Source organism: Phyllobates terribilis, unplaced genomic scaffold (genome assembly GCF_046119375.1).
Source record: "Phyllobates terribilis strain yellow unplaced genomic scaffold, ASM4611937v1 Scaffold_4__5_contigs__length_816908805, whole genome shotgun sequence".
Classification (NCBI taxonomy): domain Eukaryota; kingdom Metazoa; phylum Chordata; class Amphibia; order Anura; family Dendrobatidae; genus Phyllobates; species Phyllobates terribilis.
In genome coordinates, this window is record NW_027362764.1 from 10,579,103 (window position 1) to 10,601,231 (window position 22,129).

Here is a 22,129-nt window from a genome sequence, read left to right on the forward strand (position 1 = left end):
TGGTGTGTCTATTTTGTATGCTTGGTATTTTCATTTATCCCTGTCTGTCTTCCCTTGTTTGTCTGGTTAGTGTATTCCTATACACTTCAGCTTGCCACTACCCTGGCTGGGTTGATATAGGAGCATAGCAAGGCATGAGAACCCGGCGTCTCCACCTTCAAGAGAAATCTGGGGGACAGGGATAGACTAGGGCACCCCTAGCTCTAGGGACTAGGTTAGCGCCCAAAGTCCCAACACCATCGTGACACTATCTGTAATGACTGCAGACAAAATTTCTTGGGGCCGCACTGAAAGGTCCCTCAGTATTTAAAGAAGTTGTTCACTACTTTTACATTGATACCCCATCCGTAGGATAGCGCATCAATGTCTGATCGGCCGTGGTCCCGCACCCGGCACCCCCGCCGATCAGCTGCTATTGGTGCCGGCGGCGGTGCTTACTTGTGGAGCTTGGCCGTCCAGTTGTAGTGGCCGGGGCTTGGTACTGCACATCCGCCTCCTGAGTAAGATCTGAACAGTTGATGCTGATAATATTAAGATTCTGGGTGAATTTCAAATTCATATGATTTTTATTAATATAATAGTCCAGCGAGTGCAACACACAACGAGGACTCAAAGATGTCTAATAATGTTCATGTTATTAAGGTCATCACAAATGTTAACTCCACCTGAATATGGAACGGATACCGGAGACGTCTGGAGACACCAAAGACATAAAGAAATGCGCATATGCTGCAATACAGAAGCCCAGAGGTCTGCTCGTAGCCCACCTCCTCCGTAAAGTCACCATCTTACTACACTGCCAAGGAGATGGGAACAGATCAAACATCCATGATGAAGTCCACACTCTATGCTGTAATCACATCTGATGTGACTGTAATTCTCTACATGGCCTATGCCAAGATGTTCTGCAGCAGGTTCTGGGCACTATGGAGGCCTTCTCATTCCTTGAACCTTTGACCTTGTATCAGGTGTGGATTATCAGCACGTTTCTTAAGACATTGGGAATCATCCACTGATGATCTGACATCTGCTCATGAGGAGTCTTCCCACCTTTCGTGACTGCTCTGACCTCCCTTACCTGCCACATGATGTCCAGCGCTCCATTACATTGCGTTTTTGTCCGACAGCAGGGTAAGGTCCTCTGAATTTCTTGAAGATTGTGCCTCCTCCTGGAGGTGGATCCTTCCATGACTGAGTAAAATGCCCCTGCGATTAAACCTCTTGCCGCACTGGTTGCAGGCGTAAGGCCGCTCTCCGGTGTGAATCCGTTGGTGGGTGGTCAGGTTGTGTTTTAGACTGAAGCTTCTCCCGCACTCCTGGCAGGAGTAGGGTCTCTCGCCCGTGTGGAGTCGCACATGCTTTGTGAGGTGTTGCTTCTGAATGAAGCTCTTGCCACAAGTGGGGCAGGGGTATGGCCTTTCACCTGAGTGGATCCTCAGATGGTTAATGAGCGTATGTTTTTGGTTAAAGGACTTGCCACAAACAGAACAAGGGAATGCTCGTCCCTGACCTTCACCTTGTTCGCGTTTTAGGCTGCCTCCCGAGCCCTTCGGATCTGGTGCTACGGTTATGGGGATGGAATGTCTCTGGTGGCTTCTCTGATGTAAGATCAGAGTCTCGCGGTGGCTGAAACATTTCCCACACTTGGTGCACGAGAAAGGCTTGTTGGCTGTGGCTGATGGTTGTTGGATTGCGGGCAGTGGATGTCTGAGGCTTTTACTCGGAGGATTACGTAAGGATAGTCTGTCTCCAGCATGCGTCTTCTCATGCTTCATCAACAGGTTCTTCTGAAAAAACGTTTCCCCGCACTGGTCACAGGTGTGTATTTTCTCACCACTGTGAAGAGGCTCATGTTGCTCCAGATCTTCTCTCTGGCCAAATATCTGTCCACACCAGTAACAAGAGAAGTGTGCAGCCCCGGCATGGGGTTCCTCGTGGCTCTGCAGACCTACTGATGTCAGGGCCACAGGATCCTGATCCCCATGGCTCGCTCCACTACCCATGATCAGCAGTGGTTTCTCCTCCTCTGAAGTTGTAGAGGTCACCATGTCTGCAGGATTGGCTGATGGCACGGTTAGGACACCACTTTGGTTAAAGCTTGTTCCACAGTCAGTACAGCAAACAGGTATCTCCCCAATATGACTACAGTCCTTCCCACACTGGCCACAGGTAAAGGGTGTCTCTGGTGTGCGCAGCACCATCTGCTCCATCATATGCTGCTCCGGTACCTCCACAATGTACACTCCCTTAGGTGTAAATATCATGTCCTCCACAGAGTGGCATGCTCCGGAGGGACTTTCTTCTGCTTTGGATCTGCAGTGAATTCTTAGATGTGCTTGGTAGGTGCTCCTCCGGGTGAATCTCTTTCCACAGCCAGAGCAGCTGTAGGGCTTCTCTCCAGTGTGAGTCTTCATGTGAGTGCACAGGTTGTGCTTCATACTGAAGCTCCTGCCACACTCGCTGCAGGTGTAGGGCTTCTCCCCTGTGTGTGTGCGGATGTGCTTGGTCAGGTGCTGTTTTTGGATGAAGCTGCGCCCACACTCGGGGCAGGTGTGTGGCCTCTGACCAGTGTGAATCCTGTAGTGATTGATGAAAGTTTGCTTGTTGAAGAATCGTTTTCCACATTGAGGACATATGAAGGGCCTGGGATTCACTGTCCGCCCACTGCTGGGGACCTTAACAGGGGGATTCTTCTCGGGGTCTACTCGCTCCTTGGGTATTTTGACTAGGGCCAGCAGCTGGCGGGGCGGACTGACTGGATTCACCTGCTCTTTTGGCTGGATCGTGTTGCCACCAGTTGCTTGGTTTACATGACATCTCTGATGAGCGCGTAGATTTTCCCGCCGGCTGAAGCTCTTGCCGCATTCAGTACAGGGATAGGGTTTCTCTCCTGTGTGAATTCTCTCATGGGTTGTTAGGTTATGTTTCAGGCTGAAGCTGCGGTCACACACCAGGCAGACATATGGCCGCTCTCCCGTGTGCAGCCGCTGGTGTTTGGTCAGGTGCTGTTTTTGGATGAAGCTCTTCCCGCACTGGCCACAACAGTACGGCCGTTCTCCAGTATGGATACGCTGATGCTTGATGAGATTGTGCCTCTGTCCAAAAACTTTCCCACACACCAGACAGTAAAATGGTGCATTCAGTTCTACAGGAGCAGCGCTCTGCCGATCGTCATCATCCCAGGGAACCTCTTCTTTACACTTCATGTCAAGCTCTACTTTCACCTCCATGTGATCAGCACTGTTTGATAACATTTCATATGCAAATCCACTCAGGAATGAGGGGTCTCCATCCATCTCCATCATGTGGGACTCTGAAGAAGGAGATGAGAGATAGCAAGAGCTGAAATCACAATACTGATGTCTTGTATCTCAGTTGTATTAACAAGGTAATGCTAGTACCACACTCTATGAATGAGCCCAAGACACAACCAGTAGAGTGATGAGGAGTGATAGGAGAGTAACAGAGTGATGGAAGGAAAGTGATAAGAGAGCAAAAGAAAGAAAATTATATGAGGAAATGGATAGAAGGAGTGATAGGCAGAAAATGATGAGAAGTGAGTGATGGGAAGAAGAGAGTGAGAGGAGAAGAGTGATGAGAGGAGAGTGACAGGAGGAGAGTGAGAGGAGAAGAGTGAGAGGAGAGGAGAAGAGTGAGAGGAGAAAAGTGACAGGAGGAGAGTGAGAGGAGAAGAGGGAGAGAAGGGTGATGAGAGGAGAGTGAGGGGAGGAAAGTGAAAAGAGAAGAGTGACAGGAGGAGAGTGAGAGAAGAGTGACAAAAGGAGAGTGAGAGAAGAAGAGTGACGAGAGGAGAGCTGAAGAGTGATGGGAAGAGAGTGAGAGAAGATTGAGAGGAGAAGAGTGAGAGGAGAAAAGTCACGAGAGGAAAGTGATAGGAGAACAGTGAGAGAAAGGTGACAAGAGGAGAGTGAACGGAGGAGAGGAGAGTGAAAGGAGGAAAGTGAAAGGAGGAGAGTGAGAGGAGTGCTGAAAGGAGAGTGAAGAGAATGAGAAGAGTGATGAAAGGAAAGTGATAGAAGAGTGAAAGGAGAAGAATGACGAGAATAGAGTGAGAGGAGAAGAGTGAGAAGAGAACAGTGAGAGGAGAAAAGTGTCGAGAGGAAAGTAATAAGAGAAGAGTGACGAAAGGAGAGTGAAATGTGAAAGGTGACGAGAGGAGAGTGAGAGGAGAAGAATGAGAGGAGAAGAATAAGAGGAGAACAGTGAGAGGAGGAAAGTGACGAGAGGAGAGTGAGAGGAAAAGAGTGACAAGAGGAAAGTGATAGTAGAAGAGTGACGAGAGGAAAGTGATAGAAGAGAGAGAGAAGGGTGACGAGAGGAGAGTGAAAGGAAGAAAGTGAAAGGGGAAGAGTGACAAAAGGAGAGTGATAACAGAAAAGTGATAGTAGAAAAGTGAGAGGACAAGAGTGATGAGAGGAAAGTGACAGGAGGAGAGTGAGAGGAGAAGAGTGACGAGAGGAAAGTGATAGGAGAAGAGGGAGAGAAGGGTGATGAGAGGAGAGTGAGGGGAGGAAAGTGAAAGAAGAGTGACAGAAGGAGAGTGAGAGAAGAGTGATGAAAGGAAAGTGAGAGGAGAAGAGTGACGAGAGGAGAGCTGAAGAGTGATGGGAAGAGAGTGAGAGGAGAAGATTGAGAGGAGAAAAGTCACGAGAGGAAAGTGATAGGAGAACAGTGAGAGAAAGGTGACAAGAGGAGAGTGAACGGAGGAGAGGAGAGTGAAAGGAGGAAAGTGAAAGGAGGAGAGTGAGAGGAGTGCTGAAAGGAGAGTGAAGAGAATGAGAAGAGTGACGAAAGGAAAGTGATAGAAGAGTGAAAGGAGAAGAATGACGAGAATAGAGTGAGAGGAGAAGAGTGAGAAGAGAACAGTGAGAGGAGAAAAGTGTCGAGAGGAAAGTAATAAGAGGAGTGACGAAAGGAGAGTGAAATGTGAAAGGTGACGAGAGGAGAGTGAGAGGAGAAGAATAAGAGGAGAACAATGAGAGGAGGAAAGTGACGAGAGGAGAGTGAGAGGAAAAGAGTGACAAGAGGAAAGTGATAGTAGAAGAGTGACGAGAGGAAAGTGATAGAAGAGAGAGAGAAGGGTGACGAGAGGAGAGTGAAAGGAAGAAAGTGAAAGGGGAAGAGTGACAAAAGGAGAGTGATGACAGAAAAGTGATAGTAGAAAAGTGAGAGGACAAGAGTGATGAGAGGAAAGTGACAGGAGGAGAGTGAGAGGAGAAGAGTGACGAGAGGAAAGTGATAGGAGAAGAGGGAGAGAAGGGTGATGAGAGGAGAGTGAGGGGAGGAAAGTGAAAGAAGAGTGACAGAAGGAGAGTGAGAGAAGAGTGATGAAAGGAAAGTGAGAGGAGAAGAGTGACGAGAGGAGAGCTGAAGAGTGATGGGAAGAGAGTGAGATGAGAAGAGTCAGAGGAGAAAAGTGACGAGAGGAGTGATAGAAGAGGGAGCGAAGGGTGACGAGAGGAGAGTGAGGGGAGGAAAGTGAAAAGAGAAGAGTGACAGAAGGAGAGTGAGAGAAGAGTGACAAAAGGAAAGTGAGAGAAGAAGAATGACGAGAGGAGAGCTGAAGAGTGAGAGGAGAAGAGTGAGAAGAGAACAGTGACAGGAGAAAAGTGTCGAGAGGAAAGTAATAAGAGAAGAGTGACGAAAGGAGAGTGAAATGTGAAAGGAGAAGCGTGACGAGAGGAGAGTGAGAGGAGAAGAATGAGAGGAGAAGAATAAGAGGAGAACAGTGAGAGGAGGAAAGTGACGAGAGGAGAGTGAGAGGAGAAGAGTGACGAGAGGAAAGTGATAGGAGAAGAGGGAGAGAAGGGTGATGAGAGGAGAGTGAGGGGAGGAAAGTGAAAGAAGAGTGACAGAAGGAGAGTGAGAGGAGAAGAGTGATGAGAGGAAAGTGATAGGAGAAGAGGGAGAGAAGGGTGAAGAGAGGAGAGTGAGGGGAGGAAAGTGAAAAGAGAAGCGTGACAGGAGGAGAGTGAGAGAAGAGTGATGAAAGGAAAGTGAGAGGAGAAGAGTGACGAGAGGAGAGCTGAAGAGTGATGGGAATAGAGTGAGATGAGAAGAGTCAGAGGAGAAAAGTGACGAGAGGAAAGTGATAGGAGAAGAGGGAGCGAAGGGTGACGAGAGGAGAGTGAGGGGAGGAAAGTGAAAAGAGAAGAGTGACAGGAGGAGAGTGAGAGAAGAGTGACAAAAGGAAAGTGAGAGAAGAAGAATGACGAGAGGAGAGCTGAAGAGTTATGGGAAGAGAGTGAGAGGAGAAGATTGAGAGGAGAAGAGTGAGAGGAGAAAAGTGACGAGAGGAAAGTGATAGGAGAACAGTGAGAGAAAGGTGACAAGAGGAGAGTGAACGGAGGAGAGGAGAGTGAAAGGAGGAAAGTGAAAGGAGAAGAGTGAAAGGAGGAGAGTGAGAGGAGTGCTGAGAGGAGAGTGAAGAGAATGAGAAGAGTGACGAAAAGAAAGTGATAGAAGAGTGAAAGGAGAAGAATGACGAGAATAGAGTGAGAGGAGATGAGTGAGAAGAGAACAGTGAGAGGAGAAAAGTGTCGAGAGGAAAGTAATAAGAGAAGAGTGACGAAAGGAGAGTGAAATGTGAAAGGAGAAGAGTGACGAGAGGAGAGTGAGAGTTGAAGAATGAGAGGAGAAGAATAAGAGGAGAACAGTGAGAGGAGGAAAGTGACGAGAGGAGAGTGAGAGGAGAAGAGTGACAAGAGGCAAGTGATAGTAGAAGAGTGACGAGAGGAAAGTGATAGAAAAGAGAGAGAAGGGTGACGAGAGGAGAGTGAAAGGAAGAAAGTGAAAGGGGAAGAGTGACAAAAGGAGAGTGATAAGAGAAAATTGATAGTAGAAAAGTGAGAGGAGAAGAGTGAGAGGACAAGAGTGAGAGGACAAGAGTGACGAGAGGAGAGTGAAATGTGAGAGAAGAGTGACGAGAGGAGAGTGAAATGTGAGAGAAGAGTAATGAGAGGAGAATGAAAGGAAGAAAGTGAAAGAAGAAGAGTGACAGAAGGCGAGTGATCAGAGAAGAGTGATGGGAGATCAGTGAGAGGAGAATAGTGACGAGCGGAGAGTGAAATGTGAGAGAAGAGTGACGAGGAGAGTGAGAGGAGAAAAGTGACAGGAGGAGAGTGAGAGGAGAAGAGTGACGAGAGGAAAGTGATAGGAGAAGAGAGAGAGAAGGGTGATGAGAGGAGAGTGAGGGGAGGAAAGTGAAAAGAGAAGAGTGACAGGAGGAGAGTGAGAGAAGAGTGACAAAAGGAAAGTGAGAGAAGAAGAGTGACGAGAGGAGAGCTGAAGAGTGATGGGAAGAGAGTGAGAGGAGAAGATTGAGAGGAGAAGAGTGATAGGAGAAAAGTGACGAGAGGAAAGTGATAGGAGAAGAGTGAGAGTAAGGTGACAAGAAGAGAGTGAAGGGAGGAGAGGAGAGTGAAAGGAGGAAAGTGAAAGGAGAAGAGTGAAAGGAGGAGAATGAGAGGAGTGCTGAAAGGAGAGTGAAGAGAATGAGAAGAGTGACAAAAGGAAAGTGATAGAAGAGTGAAAGGAGAAGAATGACGAGAATAGAGTGAGAGGAGAAGAGAACAGTGAGAGGAGAAAAGTGTCGAGAGGAAAGTAATAAGAGAAGAGTGACGAGAGGAAAGTGATAGAAGTGAGAGAGAAGGGTGACGAGAGGAGAGTGAAAGGAAGAAAGTGAAAGGGGAAGAGTGACAAAAGGAGAGTGATAAGAGAAAAGTGAGAGGACAAGAGTGAGAGGACAAGAGTGAGAGGACAAGAGTGAGAGAAGAGTGACGAGAGGAGAGTGAAATATGAGAGAAGAGTGACGAGAGGAGAGTGAAATGTGAAAGAAGAGTGACGAGAGAGTGAAATGTGAGAGAAGAGTAACGAGAGGAGAGTGAAAGGAAGAAAGTGAAAGAAGAAGAGTGACAGAAGGCGAATCATCAGAGAAGAGTGATGGGAGATCAGTGAGAGGAGAATTGTGACGAGCGGAGAGTGAAATGTGAGAGAAGAGTGATGAGGAGAGTGAGAGGAGAAAAGTGACGAGAGTAAAATGAGAGGAGAAGATTGAGAGGAAAAGAGTGAGAAAAGGAGAGTGATATAAGAACAGTGAGAGGAGAATGAGAGGAGAAGAGTGAAAGGAGAAAAGTGACGAGAGGAGAAAAGTGACGGGAGGCGAGTGAGAGGAGAAGAGTGACAAGAGTAGTGTGAGAGAAGATTGAGAGGAGAAAAGTGACGAGAGGAAAGTGATAGGAGAAGAGTGAGAGAAGGGTGATGAGACGAGAGTGAGGGGAGGAGAGTGAAATGAGGAAAGTGAAAGTAGAAGAGTGATGGGAGAAGAGTGACGAGAGGAAAGAGAGAGGAGAAGAGTGATGGGAGGAGAGTGAGAGGAGAAAAGTGATGAGAGGCGTCAGGAACATATTAATATCAGGAAAATGTTCTTCCATATCTGCCTGACATAGATGTTCACCCCCCTCCCTTATTCCCCTTCTGCTCAGCACAAAAGCCCCAATTAGCCCACGCCTGGTAAATAGTTTATGCAAACAAGGCCAGGCAAGGAGTGTTATAACTTCATTAGGAAGCAAGCATCTTGTCTCTGAAAGACGCAGGAGGTAATTAAAACGCAGGCTTGCACTAATTTGCGTGTAACTGTTGAAGCTGCTTCCCAAGCCTCAAAGGAAAATCTCTAGACGCACTGACTCCGATATGAAATATGAAATCTTGTGAGTTCCATAGGTCCGACAGTAACGGGACCCATATGTGTAGTGACCAAATCAGCCCAGGAATGTATAGGTAGTTTTCCAGGGCTGTAACCGAAATCAGGGAGCTGGAGCGCAAAAACACCAGAATAGCAGACTGGAGCTATGTGATGTGTGGTCTCTAAATAAAGATAAAATCATAAGGGAAAAAATGGCGTAGTTTGCAAACTTCTGCGATCAACGAGCAATGAGTTATCGCAGAAGTTAGCGTTTCTAATAAAAATGTACAGGCTGGAGACCACATGATGTCACCACAAGGGGCGTGTGGCCAGATCTCCCCTTAGGTATAAAAGAATCTATGGAGAAGACAGGAGCACTCATTGCCAGGGGGGAATAAGAATTATAAGCAACGGGTCCTGTTCAATAACAGCATATTCCAACCGGGGAGCCCCTCCTCCACCTATATTGAGTCGTCACAGCGAACTTTATAGTGTCTCACTTTTTTATCCTGTTTTATTTTATGGAACTGCCTATGTATTTTAATGTCCCCTTTGTAACATCCTTATGTATATATTTTTCCTAAACACTGCCTCCCTTTTGGATTAAATATAAAATGTAATAGTTCTGTTTCTTTTGTTCTGTAATCGTTCCCTTTCCCGAAGCCATATACACTACCAAAACGCAGGCGTCCGGCCAAGCCTGTATGATATTTCAAACTCGGCCGGTGGTGGCAGAGAGTATTAATAATTGGGCTATCGTGAAGCTGACAGTGACCGTACGGAGGGCGTTAAACACGGATTCCAGGCTGTGGAACCCAGGGTGTTGCGCCATAAGCTCTCTGGTCGCTTACCGATACCTACGTAGAGAGTAGTCTGGATCGTGTGCTCGCGACTCCAGACGAAATACTCACAGCGTGACGGCACGGTGAGATATTGTGTGATCTCCCCGGTGTCGTCCTGACTGTGTGTGGGTTGAATCCCTGACAAATTGGTGGCAGCGGTGGGATATTGTATGATCCTGCCGGTGCCGTTCCTGACAAGAGGAAAGTGACAGGAGAAGAGTGAGAGAAGGGTGACGAGAGGAGAGTGAAAGGAAAGTGAAAGAAGAGTGACAGAAGGAGAGTGAGAGGATAAGAGTGCAGAGAGGAAAGTAATAACACAAGAGTGAGAGGAGAAGAATGACAAAAGGAGAGTAAGAGGAGAAGAGTAAGAGAAGAGTGAGCGAAGAAAAATGAGAGAAGAGTGAACCGAGGAGAGTGAAATTGAGAGGAGGAGAGTGACGAGAGGAAAGTGAGAAGAGTGACGAAAGGAGAGTGACAGCAAAAGAGAGGAGAAGAGTGACGAGAGGAGAGTGAAGAGTGAGAGGAAAAGAGTGACGAGGGGAGAGTAAGAGGAGAAAAGTGATGAGAGTAGAGTGAGAGGAGACGATTGGGAGGAGAAAAGTGACGAGAGTAAAGCAAGGGGAGACGATTGAGAGGAGAAAACTGACGAGAGGAAAGTGATAGGAGAAGAGTGAAAGAAGGGTGACGAAAGGAGAGTGAGAGGAGAATGAAAGGAGGAAAGTGAAAGGGGAAGAGACACAGGAGGCGAGCGAAAGGAGAAAAGGGACAAGATGAAAGTGATAGAAGAGTGAGATTAGAAGAGTGAGAAGAGGAGAGTGAGAAGAGGAAAGTGAGAGGAGAAGACTGAGAGAAGCGTGAGAGGAGAAAATTGAAGAGAATTTGTAAGCCAAAATCAGGAGAGGAACAATCAGAGAAAACAGATAATAAAAACATGTCACCACTTCTGTATTTTTCACCCACTCTTAGTTGTGGCTTACAAATACTGATCTAAAATACTGAACGTGTGAACATGGCCAAAGGGTGATGAAAGGAGATTGACAGGAGGAGAGTGAGAACAGTTACAGGAAAAGAGTGACGGAGAGTGACGGGAGGAGAGTGACAGGAAGAGAGTGAAAGGAGAAGAGTGACGGAATGAGAGTGAGAGGAAAAAAATGAGAGGATAGTGATTGGAGGAAAATGAGAGAAGTGTGACGAGAAGAAAGTGAATGGAAGAGAGTGAGTAGAGAAGAGTGACGGGAGAAGAGAGATGAGAGGAAAGTGAAGGCAAGAGAGTGAGAGGAGAAGAGTGACGGTAGGAGAGTGATAAGATAAGAGTGAGAGGAGAAGAGAGAGAAGAGAAAAGTGATAGAAGAGTGAGAAGTGTGACGAGAGGAGAGTGAAAGGAGGAAAGTGAAAGGAGAAGAGTGACAAGAGGAGAGTGAGAGAAAAAAAGTGACTAGATGAAAGTGATAGAAGAGTGAGAAGAGAAGAGTGAGAAGAGGAGAGCAGAGAGGAGAAGACTGATTTGAGGAGAGTGATAGGAGAAGCGTTAGAGCAGGAGTATTTGTAAGCCAAAACCAGGAGAAGAACAATCATAGGAAACGGATAATAGAAACATGTGCACCTCTTCTGCATTTTTCACCCACTCCTGGTTTTGGCTTACAAATACTGATGTAAAATACTGACCAAATACTGAATGTGTGAACATGGTCAAAGAGTGATGAGAGGAGAGTGACTGGAGGAGAAGAGTGACGGGAGACGAGTGAGAGAAGAGTGACGGAAAGAGAGTGAGAGGAGGAAAATGAGAGGATAGCGATAGGAGGAAAGTGAGAGAAGTGTGACGAGAAGAGAGTGAGTGAAGAAGAGTGACGAGAGGAAAGTGAGGGGAAGAGAGTGAGAGGAGAAGAGTGATATGAAGAGAGTGACAGTAGGAGAGTGATAAGAGAAGAGTGAAAGGAGAAGAGATAGAGGAGAAAGTGACGAGAGGAAAGTAATAAGAGAAGAGTGAGAGGAGAAAAGTGAGAGCAGAAGAGTGAAAGGAAAAGAGTGACGAGAGGAGAGTGAAATGTTAGAGAAGAGTGACGAAAGGAGAGTGATAAGAAGAGAGTGACGAGAGGAGAGTGACTGGAGGAGAAGAGTGACGGGAGAGGAGAAGAGTGACGGAAGGAGAGTGAGAGGCGATAATAACGAGAGGAAAGTGATCGAAGTGTGACGAGAAGAGAGTGCGTGGAGAAGAGTGACGAGAGGAAAGAGAGAGGAGAAGAGTGATGGGAGGAGAGTAAGAGGAGAAGAGAGAGGAGAAAAGTGATAAGAGGAAAGTGATAGGAGAAGAGTGAGAGAAGAGTGACGAGAGGAGAGTAAAAGGAAAGTGAAAGGAGAAGAGTGACAAGAGGAGAGTGAGAGGATAAGAGTGCCGAGATGACAGTAATAAGACAAGAGTGAGAGGAGAAGAATGACAAAAGGACAGTAAGAGGAGAAGGGTAAGAGAAGAGTGAGAGGAGAAAAATGAGAGAAGAGTGAACCGAGGAGAGTGAAATGTGAGAGAAGAGTGACGAAAGGAGAGTGATAAGAAAAGAGTGATGAGAGGAGAGTGACTGGAGGAGAAGAGTGATGGGAGACGAGTGAAAAGAGAAGAGTGATAGAAGGAGAGTAAGAGGAGGAAAATGACGAGAGGATAGTGATAGGAAGAAAGTGAGAGAAGTGTGACGAGAAGAGAGTGAGTGGAGAAGAGTGAGGGGAGAAGAGTGACAAGATGAAAGTGAGAGGAGAAGAGTGATATGAAGAGAGTGACAGTAGGAGAGTAATAAGAGAAGAGTGAAATGAGAAGAGAGAGAGGAGAAAAGTGACGAGAGGAAATAATAAGAGAAGAATGAGAGGAGAAGAGTGACAAAAGGAGAATGAGAGCAGAAGAGTGAGAGGAAAAGAGTGACGAGAAGAGTGTGAAATGTGAGAGAAGAGTGACGAAAGGAGAGAGATAAGAAAAGAGTGACGAGAGGAGAGTGACTGGAGGAGAAGAGTGACGGGAGACAAGTGAGAGGAGAAGAGTGACGGAAGGAGAGTGAGAGGGGGAAAATGACGAGAAGAGAGTGCGTGGAAGAGTGTGAGTGGAGAAGAGTGACGGGGAAGAATGAGAGGAGAAGAGTGACAAGAGGAAAGTGAGGGGAAGTGACTGAGAGGAGAATAGTGATATGAAGAGAGTGAAGGGAGGAGAGTGATATGAGAAGAGTGAAAGGAAAAGAGAGAGAGGAGAAAAGTGAAGAGAGGAAAGTAATAAGAGAAGAGTGACAAAAGGAGAGTGAAAGCAGAAGAGTGAGAGGAGAAGAGTGATGAGAGGAGAGTGACAAGAGGAGAGTCAGAGGATAAAAGTGACGAGAGTAGAGTGAGAAGAGACGATTGAGAGGAGAAAAGTGATGAGAGGAAATTGATAGTTGAAGAGTGAGAGAAGGGTGACGATAGGAGAGTGAGGGGAGGAGAGTGAAAGGAGAAGAGTGACAGGAGGAGAGAGGAGACAAATGACGAGATGAAAGTGATAGGAGAAGAGTGAGAAGAGGAGAGTGAAATGAGAAGAGTGATAGGAGAAGACTGAGAGAAGAGTGAGAGGAGAAAAATGAACAGAGGAAAGTGATAGGAGAAGATTTAGAGGAGAAGGCCATGTTCACACGTTCAGTATTTGGTCAGTATTTTACATCAGTATTTGTAGCCAAAATCAGGAGAGGGAAAATCAGAGGAAATGGATAATAGAAACTCGTCACCACTTCTGCATTTATCACCCACTCCTGGTTTTGGCTTACAAATACTGATGTAAAATACTGACCAAATACTGAACGTGGCTTAAGAGTGACGAGAGAAGAGTGATGGGAGAAGACAGAGGAGAAGAGTGACAGGAGAGTGAGAGGAAAAAAATGACAAGTGGATAGTGATAAGAGAAAAGGGAGAGAAGTGTGACGAGAAGAGAGTGAGTGAAGAAGAGTGACGAGAGGAGAGTGAGAGGAGAAGAAAGAGAAAAGTGAGAAGAAGAGTGACAGAAGGAGAGGAGAGTGATGGGAGGAGACAGACAGGAGGAGTGATAGGAGAGTGACGGAGGAAAGTGACAGGAGAAGAGTGATGGGAGGAGAGATATTGGAGTATAGTGATGGGAGGAGTGTGTCCTTCTACTTTATTAGTGAATCAACCAATACAACATCATGTGGCCGAGAGTTCCATAATCTCACTGCTCGTACTATAAAGAATGGGAGGAAAGTGACAGGAGGAAAGTGAAGGGGGAGAGTGACAGGTGAAGACTGATGGGAGGAGAATGATGGGTGGAGAGTGACAGGTGAAGACTGATGGGAGGAGAATGATGGGTGGAGAGTGACAGGTGAAGACTGATGGGAGGAGAATGATGGGTGGAGAGTGACAGGTGAAGACTGATGGGAGGAGAATGATGGGTGGAGAGTGACAGGTGAAGACTGATGGGAGGAGAATGATGGGTGGAGAGTGATGGGAGAAGTGAGGGGAGGAGAATGATGGGTGGAGAGTGACAGGTGAAGACTGATGGGAGGAGGATGGGTGGAGAGTGACAGGTGAAGACTGATGGGAGGAGAATGATGGGTGGAGAGTGACAGGTGAAGACCGATGGGTGGAGAGTGATGAGAAAAGTGAGGGGAGGAGAATGATGGGTGGAGAGTGACAGGTGAAGACTGATGGGAGGAGAATGATGGGTGGAGAGTGACAGGTGAAGACCGATGGGAGGAGAATGATGGGTGGAGAGTGACCTGAGGAGTGAGGGGAGGAGAATGATGGGTGGAGAGTGACAGGTAAAGACTGATGGGAGGAGAATGATGGGTGGAGAGTGACGGGAGGATTGAGGGGAGGAGAATGATGGGTGGAGAGTGACAGGTGAAGACTGATGGGAGGAGAATGATGGGTGGAGAGTGACAGGTGAAGACTGATGGGAGGAGAATGATGGGTGGAGAGTGACAGGTGAAGACTGATGGGAGGAGAACGATGGGTGGAGAGTGACGGCAGGAGTGAGGGGAGGAGGATGATGGGTGGAGAGTGATGGGAGGAGTGAGGGGAGGAGGATGATGGGTGGAGAGTGACAGGTGAAGACTGATGGGTGGAGAGTGAGGGGAGGAGTGAGGGGAGGAGGATGATGGGTGGAGAGTGACAGGTGAAGACCGATGGGAGGAGAATGATGGGTGGAGAGTGATGGGAGAAGTGAGGGGAGGAGAATGATGGGTGGAGAGTGACAGGTGAAGACTGATGGGAGGAGAATGATGGGTGGAGAGTGAGGGGAGGAGGATGATGGGTGGAGAGTGACAGGTGAAGACTGATGGGAGGAGAATGATGGGTGGAGAGTGACAGGTGAAGACCGATGGGAGGAGAATGATGGGTGGAGAGTGACGTGAGGAGTGAGGGGAGGAGGATGATGGGTGGAGAGTGACAGGTAAAGACTGATGGGAGGAGAATGATGGGTGGAGAGTGACGGGAGGAGTGAGGGGAGGAGAATGATGGGTGGAGAGTGACAGGTGAAGACTGATGGGAGGAGAATGATGGGTGGAGAGTGACAGGTGAAGACTGATGGGAGGAGAATGATGGGTGGAGAGTGACAGGTGAAGACTGATGGGAGCAGAACGATGGGTGGAGAGTGACGGCAGGAGTGAGGGGAGGAGGATGATGGGTGGAGAGTGACGGGAGGAGTGAGGGGAGGAGGATGATGGGTGGAGAGTGACAGGTGAAGACTGATGGGTGGAGAGTGAGGGGAGGAGTGAGGGGAGGAGGATGATGGGTGGAGAGTGACAGGTGAAGACCGATGGGAGGAGAATGATGGGTGGAGAGTGATGGGAGGAGTGAGGGGAGGAGGATGATGGGTGGAGAGAAACGGGAGGAGTGAGGGGAGGAGGATGATGGGTGGAGAGTGACAGGTGAAGACTGATGGGAGGAGAATGATGGGTGGAGAGTGATGGGAGGAGTGAGGGGAGGAGGATGATGGGTGGAGAGAAACGGGAGGAGTGAGGGGAGGAGGATGATGGGTGGAGAGTGACAGGTGAAGACTGATGGGAGGAGAATGATGGGTGGAGAGTGACAGGTGAAGACCGATGGGAGGAGAATGATGGGTGGAGAGTGATGGGAGAAGTGAGGGGAGGAGAATGATGGGTGGAGAGTGACAGGTAAAGACTGATGGGAGGAGAATGATGGGTGGAGAGTGACAGGTGAAGACTGATGGGAGAATGATGGGTGGAGAGTGACGGGAGGAGTGAGGGGAGGAAGATGATGGAGGAGAGTGACAGGTGAAGACTGATGGGAGGAGAGTGATGGGAGGAGTGAGGGGAGGAGGATGATGGGTGGAGAGTGACAGGTAAAGACTGATGGGAAGAGAATGATGGGTGGAGAGTGACGGGAGGAGTGAGGGGAGGAGAATGATGGGTGGAGAGTGATGGGAGAAGTGAGGGGAGGAAAATGATGGGTGGAGAGTGACAGGTGAAGACTGATGGGAGGAGAATGATGGGTGGAGAGTGACAGTTGAAGACTGATGGGAGGAGAATGATGGGTGGAGAGTGACGGCAGGAGTGAGGGGAGGAGGATGATGGGTGGAGAGTGACGGGAGGAGTGAGGGGAGGAGGATGATGGGTGGAGAGTGACAGGTGAAGACTGATGGGAGGAGAATGATGGGTGGAGAGTGACAGGTGAAGACTGATGGGAGGAGAATGATGGGTGGAGAGTGATGGGAGAAGTGAGGGGAGGAGAATGATGGGTGGAGAGTGACAGGTGAAGACTGATGGGAGGAGAATGATGGGTGGAGAGTGATGGGAGAAGTGAGGGGAGGAGGATGATGGGTGGAGAGTGACAGGTGAAGACTGATGGGAGGAGAATGATGGGTGGAGAGTGACAGGTGAAGACTGATGGGAGGAGAATGATGGGTGGAGAGTGACAGGTGAAGACTGATGGGAGGAGAATGATGGGTGGAAAGAGAAGGGAGGAGTGAGGGGAGGAGGATGATGGGTGGAGAGTGACAGGTGAAGACTCATGGGAGGAGAATGATGAGTGGAGAGTGACAGGTGAAGACTGATGGGAGGAGAATGATGGGTGGAGAGTGACAGGTGAAGACTGATGGGAGGAGAATGATGGGTGGAGAGTGACGGGAGGAGTGAGGGGAGGAGAATGATGGGTGGATAGTGACAGGTGAAGAATGATGGGAGAAGAATGATGGGTGGAGAGAGAAGGGAGGAGTGAGGGGAGGAGGATGATGGGTGGAGAGTGACAGGTGAAGACTGATGGGAGGAGAATGATGGGTGGAGAGTGACGGGAGGAGTGAGGGGAGGAGGATGATGGGTGGAGAGTGACAGGTGAAGACTGATGGGAGGAGAATGATGGGTGGAGAGTGACAGGTGAAGACTGATGGGAGGAGAATGATGGGTGGAGAGTGACAGCAGGAGTGAGGGGAGGAGGATGATGGGTGGAGAGTGACGGGAGGAGTGAGGGGAGGAGAATGATGGGTGGAGAGTGACAGGTGAAGACTGATGGGAGGAGAATGATGGGTGGAGAGTGACAGGTGAAGACCGATGGGAGGAGAATGATGGGTGGAGAGAGACAGGTGAAGATTGATGGGAGGAGAATGATGGGGGTAGAGTGACGGGAGGAGTGAGGGGAGGAGGATGATGGAGGAGAGTGACAGGTGAAGACTGATGGGAGGAGAATGATGGGTGGAGAGTGACAGGTGAAGACTGATGGGAGGAGAATGATGGGTGGAGAGTGACAGGTGAAGACCGATGGGAGGAGAATGATGGGTGGAGAGTGACAGGTGAAGACTGATGGGAGGAGAATGATGGGGGGAGAGTGACGGGAGGAGTGAGGGGAGGAGGATGATGGAGGAGAGTGACAGGTGAAGACCGATGGGAGGAGAATGATGGGTGGAGAGTGACAGGTGAAGACTGATGGGAGGAGGATGATGGGTGGAGAGTGACAGGTGAAGACTGATGGGAGGAGAATGATGGTTGGAGAGTGAGGTGAGGAGTGAGGGGAGGAGGATGATGGAGGAGAGTGACAGGTGAAGACTGATGGGAGGAGAATGATGTGTGGAGAGTGACGGGAGGAGTGAGGGGAGGAGGATGATGGAGGAGAGTGACAGGTGAAGACTGATGGGAGGAGGATGATGGGTGGAGAGTGACAGGTGAAGACTGATGGGAGGAGAATGATGGTTGGAGAGTGAGGGGAGGAGTGAGGGGAGGAGGATGATGGGTGGAGAGTGACAGGTGAAGACTGATGGGTGGAGAGTGACGGGAGGAGTGAGGGGAGGAGGATGATGGGTGGAGAGTGACAGGTGAAGACCGATGGGAGGAGAATGATGGGTGGAGAGTGACAGGTGAAGACTGATGGGAGGAGGATGATGGGTGGAGAGTGACAGGTGAAGACTGATGGGAGAATGATGGGTGGAGAGTGACGGGTGAAGACTGATGGGAGGAGAATGATGTGTGGAGAGTGACGGGAGGAGTGAGGGGAGGAGGATGATGGAGGAGAGTGACAGGTGAAGACTGATGGGAGGAGAATGATGTGTGGAGAGTGACGGGAGGAGTGAGGGGAGGAGGATGATGGAGGAGAGTGACAGGTGAAGACTGATGGGAGGAGGAGGATGGGTGGAGAGTGACAGGTGAAGACTGATGGGAGGAGAATGATGTGTGGAGAGTGATGGGAGGAGTGAGGGGAGGAGGATGATGGAGGAGAGTGACAGGTGAAGACTGATGGGAGGAGAATGATGTGTGGAGAGTGACGGGAGGAGTGAGGGGAGGAGGATGATGGAGGAGAGTGACAGGTGAAGACTGATGGGAGGAGGAGGATGGGTGGAGAGTGACAGGTGAAGACTGATGGGAGGAGAATGATGGAGGAGAGTGACAGGTGAAGACTGATGGGAGGAGGAGGATGGGTGGAGAGTGACGGGAGGAGTGAGGGGAGGAGGATGATGGAGGAGAGTGACAGGTGAAGACTGATGGGAGGAGGATGATGGGTGGAGAGTGACAGGTGAAGACTGATGGGAGGAGAATGATGGGTGGAGAGTGACAGGAGGAGTGAGGGGAGGAGAATGATGGAGGAGAGTGACAGGTGAAGACTGATGGGAGGAGGATGATGGGTGGAGAGTGACAGGTGAAGACTGATGGGAGGAGAATGATGGTTGGAGAGTGACGGGAGGAGTGAGGGGAGGAGAATGATGGAGGAGAGTAATAGGAGAAGTGTGATGAAAAGAGAGAGAAGACAGTGATGAGAGTGATGGGAAAGTGGTGGGAAGAGCGTTACATGCGTGGAGGATGATCGGGAGTTCACAGACTCACCGGTTTCTTTCCCGCTGTTGTCTCTTTGCAGTTGGTGCTGTCTCTCAGTGCATTCTGTCTTCCTGAACACTCTCCTTGCACTCTCTAATCACTTGATGCCTGACTCTCCCTGCAGTTTCTGGTCATTAACAGACTGTCTCTTTCTACAGTCTCTTAAAAGTCTTTCTTACCCCGTACTCTCGTCACTTGATCCCTGCCACTCCTGCTGTATGTGGTCTCTAGTTGACTGTCTCTTCCTGACCTCTCTGGTTGGGTCATTCCCTGCAGGTTATTACCATTAGCTGACTATCTCTCCTTGAACTCTTTCCCTGCAGTCTCATGTCACTGGTTGTTGGCCCTGCAGTCTCAACCTTTCTCTCTTTGCAGTCTTTGGTCACTAGCGGTCTCTTTCTGAATTATCTGGTCACTAGCTGTCACTCCGTGCAATCTCTCATCATTGACTTTCTTTTCCTGCAATCTCTCCTTACTGGCTGTCGCTCCCTGCAGTCTCTTGTCAAAGGCTGTCTCTCTATACTTTCTCAGGTCACTAGCTGTCTCTCACGGCAATTTCAGTTCACTGTCTCTTTCTGCAGTTTCTGGTTGTTTCCCTGTAGTCTCTGGTCACTGTCTGTCTCTCTGCAGTATCTGGTTAATGACTGTCTCTTGCTGCAGTCGCTGATCACTGTCTATCTCTCTGCACTCTCTGATCAATGTCTGTCTCTCTCTGCAATGTCTGTCTCTCTCTGCAGTCTCTGGTCACTGTCTGTCTCTCTCTACAGTCTCTGGCCACTGTATGTCTCTCTCTGCAGTCTCTGGTCACTTTCTGTCTCTCTCTGCAGTCTCTGATCTGTCTGTCTCTCTGCAGTCTCTGATCTCTGCCTGTCTCTCTGCAGTCTCTGATCTCTGCCTGTCTCTCTGCAGTCACTTATCTGTCTCTCCCTGCAGTCTCTGATCTCTGCCTGTCTCTCCCTGCAGTCTCTGATCTCTGCCTGTCTCTCTGCAGTCTCTGATCTCTGCCTGTCTCTCTGCAGTCTCTGATCTCTGCCTGTCTCTCTGCAGTCACTTATCTCGGTCTCTCTGCAGTCTCTGATCTCTGCCTGTCTCTCTGCAGTCTCTGATCTCTGCCTGTCTCTCTGCAGTCTCTGATCTCTGCCTGTCTCTCTGCAGTCACTTATCTCGGTCTCTCTGCAGTCTCTGATCTCTGCCTGTCTCTCTGCAGTCTCTGATCTCTGCCTGTCTCTCTGCAGTCTCTGATCTCTGCCTGTCTCTCCCTGCAGTCTCTTTTCTCTGTCTCTCTGCAGTCTCTGATCTGTCTGTCTCTCTGCAGTCACTTATCTCTGTCTCTCCCTGCAGTCTCTGATCTCTGCCTGTCTCTTCCTGCAGTCTCTGATCTCTGCCTGTCTCTCTGCAGTCTCTGATCACTGCCTGTCACTCCCTGCAATCTCTGATCTCTGCCTGTCTCTTCCTGCAGTCTCTGATCTCTGCCTGTCTCTCTGCAGTCTCTGATCTCTGCCTGTCACTCCCTGCAGTCTCTGATCTCTGCCTGTCTCTTCTTGCAGTCTCTGATCTCTGCCTGTCTCTCTGCAGTCTCTGATCTCTGCCTGTCACTCCCTGCAGTCTCTGATCTCTGCCTGTCTCTCTGCAGTCTCTGATCTCTGCCTGTCTCTTCCTGCAGTCTCTGATCTCTGCCTGTCTCTCTGCAGTCTCTGATTTCTGCCTGTCTCTTCCTGCAGTCTCTGATCTCTGCAGTCTCTGATCTCTGCCTGTCTCTTCCTGCAGTCTCTGATCTCTGCCTGTCTCTCTGCAGTCTCTGATCTCTGCCTGTCTCTCCCTGCAGTCTCTGATCTCTGCCTGTCTCTCCCTGCAGTCTCTGATCTCTGCCTGTCTCTCTGCAGTCTCTGATCTCTGCCTGTCTCTCTGCAGTCTCTGATCTCTGCCTGTCTCTCTGCATTGTCTGCTGTCTCTGCACTCTGGTAGGACAGTTCTCACCCTGCAGCTCAGCAGCCTCCTGCACTGCATGATGGGAAGATTCTGCAGGGAGAGGAGGAGGAGACAGAGACATGCAGGAAAGAGACAGCTCAGAGACGTGCAGGAGACAGACCGACAGCAGAGACGTGCAGGAGAGAGAGCAGGATATAGAGAGACATGCAGAAGAGAGAGCAGGATATAGAGAGACATGCAGGATATAGAGAGACATGCAGAAGAGAGAGCAGGATATAGAGAGACATGCAGGAGAGAGCAGGATATAGAGAGACATGCAGAAGAGAGGGCAGGATATAGAGAGAGCAGGATATAGAGAGACATGCAGGAGAGAGAGCAGGATATAGAGAGACATGCAGAAGAGAGAGCAGGATATAGAGAGACATGCAGGAGAGAGAGCAGGATATAGAGAGACATGCAGGAGAGAGAGCAGGATATAGATAGACATGCAGAAGAGAGAGCAGGATATAGAGAGACATGCAGGAGAGAGCAGAATATAGAGAGACATGCAGGAGAGAGAGCAGGATATAGAGAGACATGCAGGAGAGAGAGCAGGATATAGAGAGACATGCAGGAGAGAGCAGAATATAGAGAGACATGTAGGAGAGAAAGCAGGATATAGAGAGACATGCAGAAGAGAGAGCAGGATATAGAGAGACATGCAGGAGAGAGCAGGATATAGAGAGACATGCAGGAGAGAGAGCAGGATATAGAGAGACATGCAGGAGAGAGAGCAGGATATAGAGAGACATGCAGGAGAGAGAGCAGGATATAGAGAGACATGCAGGAGAGAGCAGAATATAGAGAGACATGCAGGAGAGAGAGCAGGATATAGAGAGACATGCAGAAGAGAGAGCAGGATATAGAGAGACATGCAGGAGAGAGAGCAGGCTATAGAGAGACATGCAGGAGAGAGCAGGATATAGAGAGACATGCAGGAGAGAGAGCAGGATATAGAGACACATGCAGAAGAGAGAGCAGGATATAGAGAGACATGCAGGAGAGAGAGCAGGATATAGAGAGACATGCAGGAGAGAGCGCAGGATATAGAGAGACATGCAGGATATAGAGAGACATGCAGGAGAGAAAGCAGGATATAGAGAGACATGCAGAAGAGAGAGCAGGATATAGAGAGACATGCAGGAGAGAGAGCAGGATATAGAGAGACATGCAGGAGAGAGAGCAGGATATAGAGAGACATGCAGGAGAGAGCAGGATATAGAGAGACATGCAGAAGAGAGAGCAGGATATAGAGAGACATGCAGGAGAGAGAGCAGGATATAGAGAGACATGCAGGAGAGAGCGCAGGATATAGAGAGACATGCAGAAGAGAGAGCAGG

At 49.0% G+C, this 22,129-nt stretch overlaps 1 protein-coding gene across 1 annotated transcript; it reads right to left on the reverse strand.

Annotated features, from left to right (window-relative positions):
- Nucleotides 1-543: 543 nt before the first annotated feature.
- Nucleotides 544-20,862, reverse strand: LOC141264810 (uncharacterized). Its single transcript, XM_073677151.1, has 2 exons — nucleotides 18,831-20,862; nucleotides 544-3,313 (listed from the first exon to the last, which is right to left on the reverse strand). Exon 2 carries the CDS (start codon nucleotides 3,303-3,305, stop codon nucleotides 1,104-1,106), a length of 2,202 nt encoding a protein of 733 aa, XP_073533252.1. The 5' UTR covers nucleotides 3,306-3,313; nucleotides 18,831-20,862; the 3' UTR covers nucleotides 544-1,103.
- Nucleotides 20,863-22,129: the final 1,267 nt, after the last annotated feature.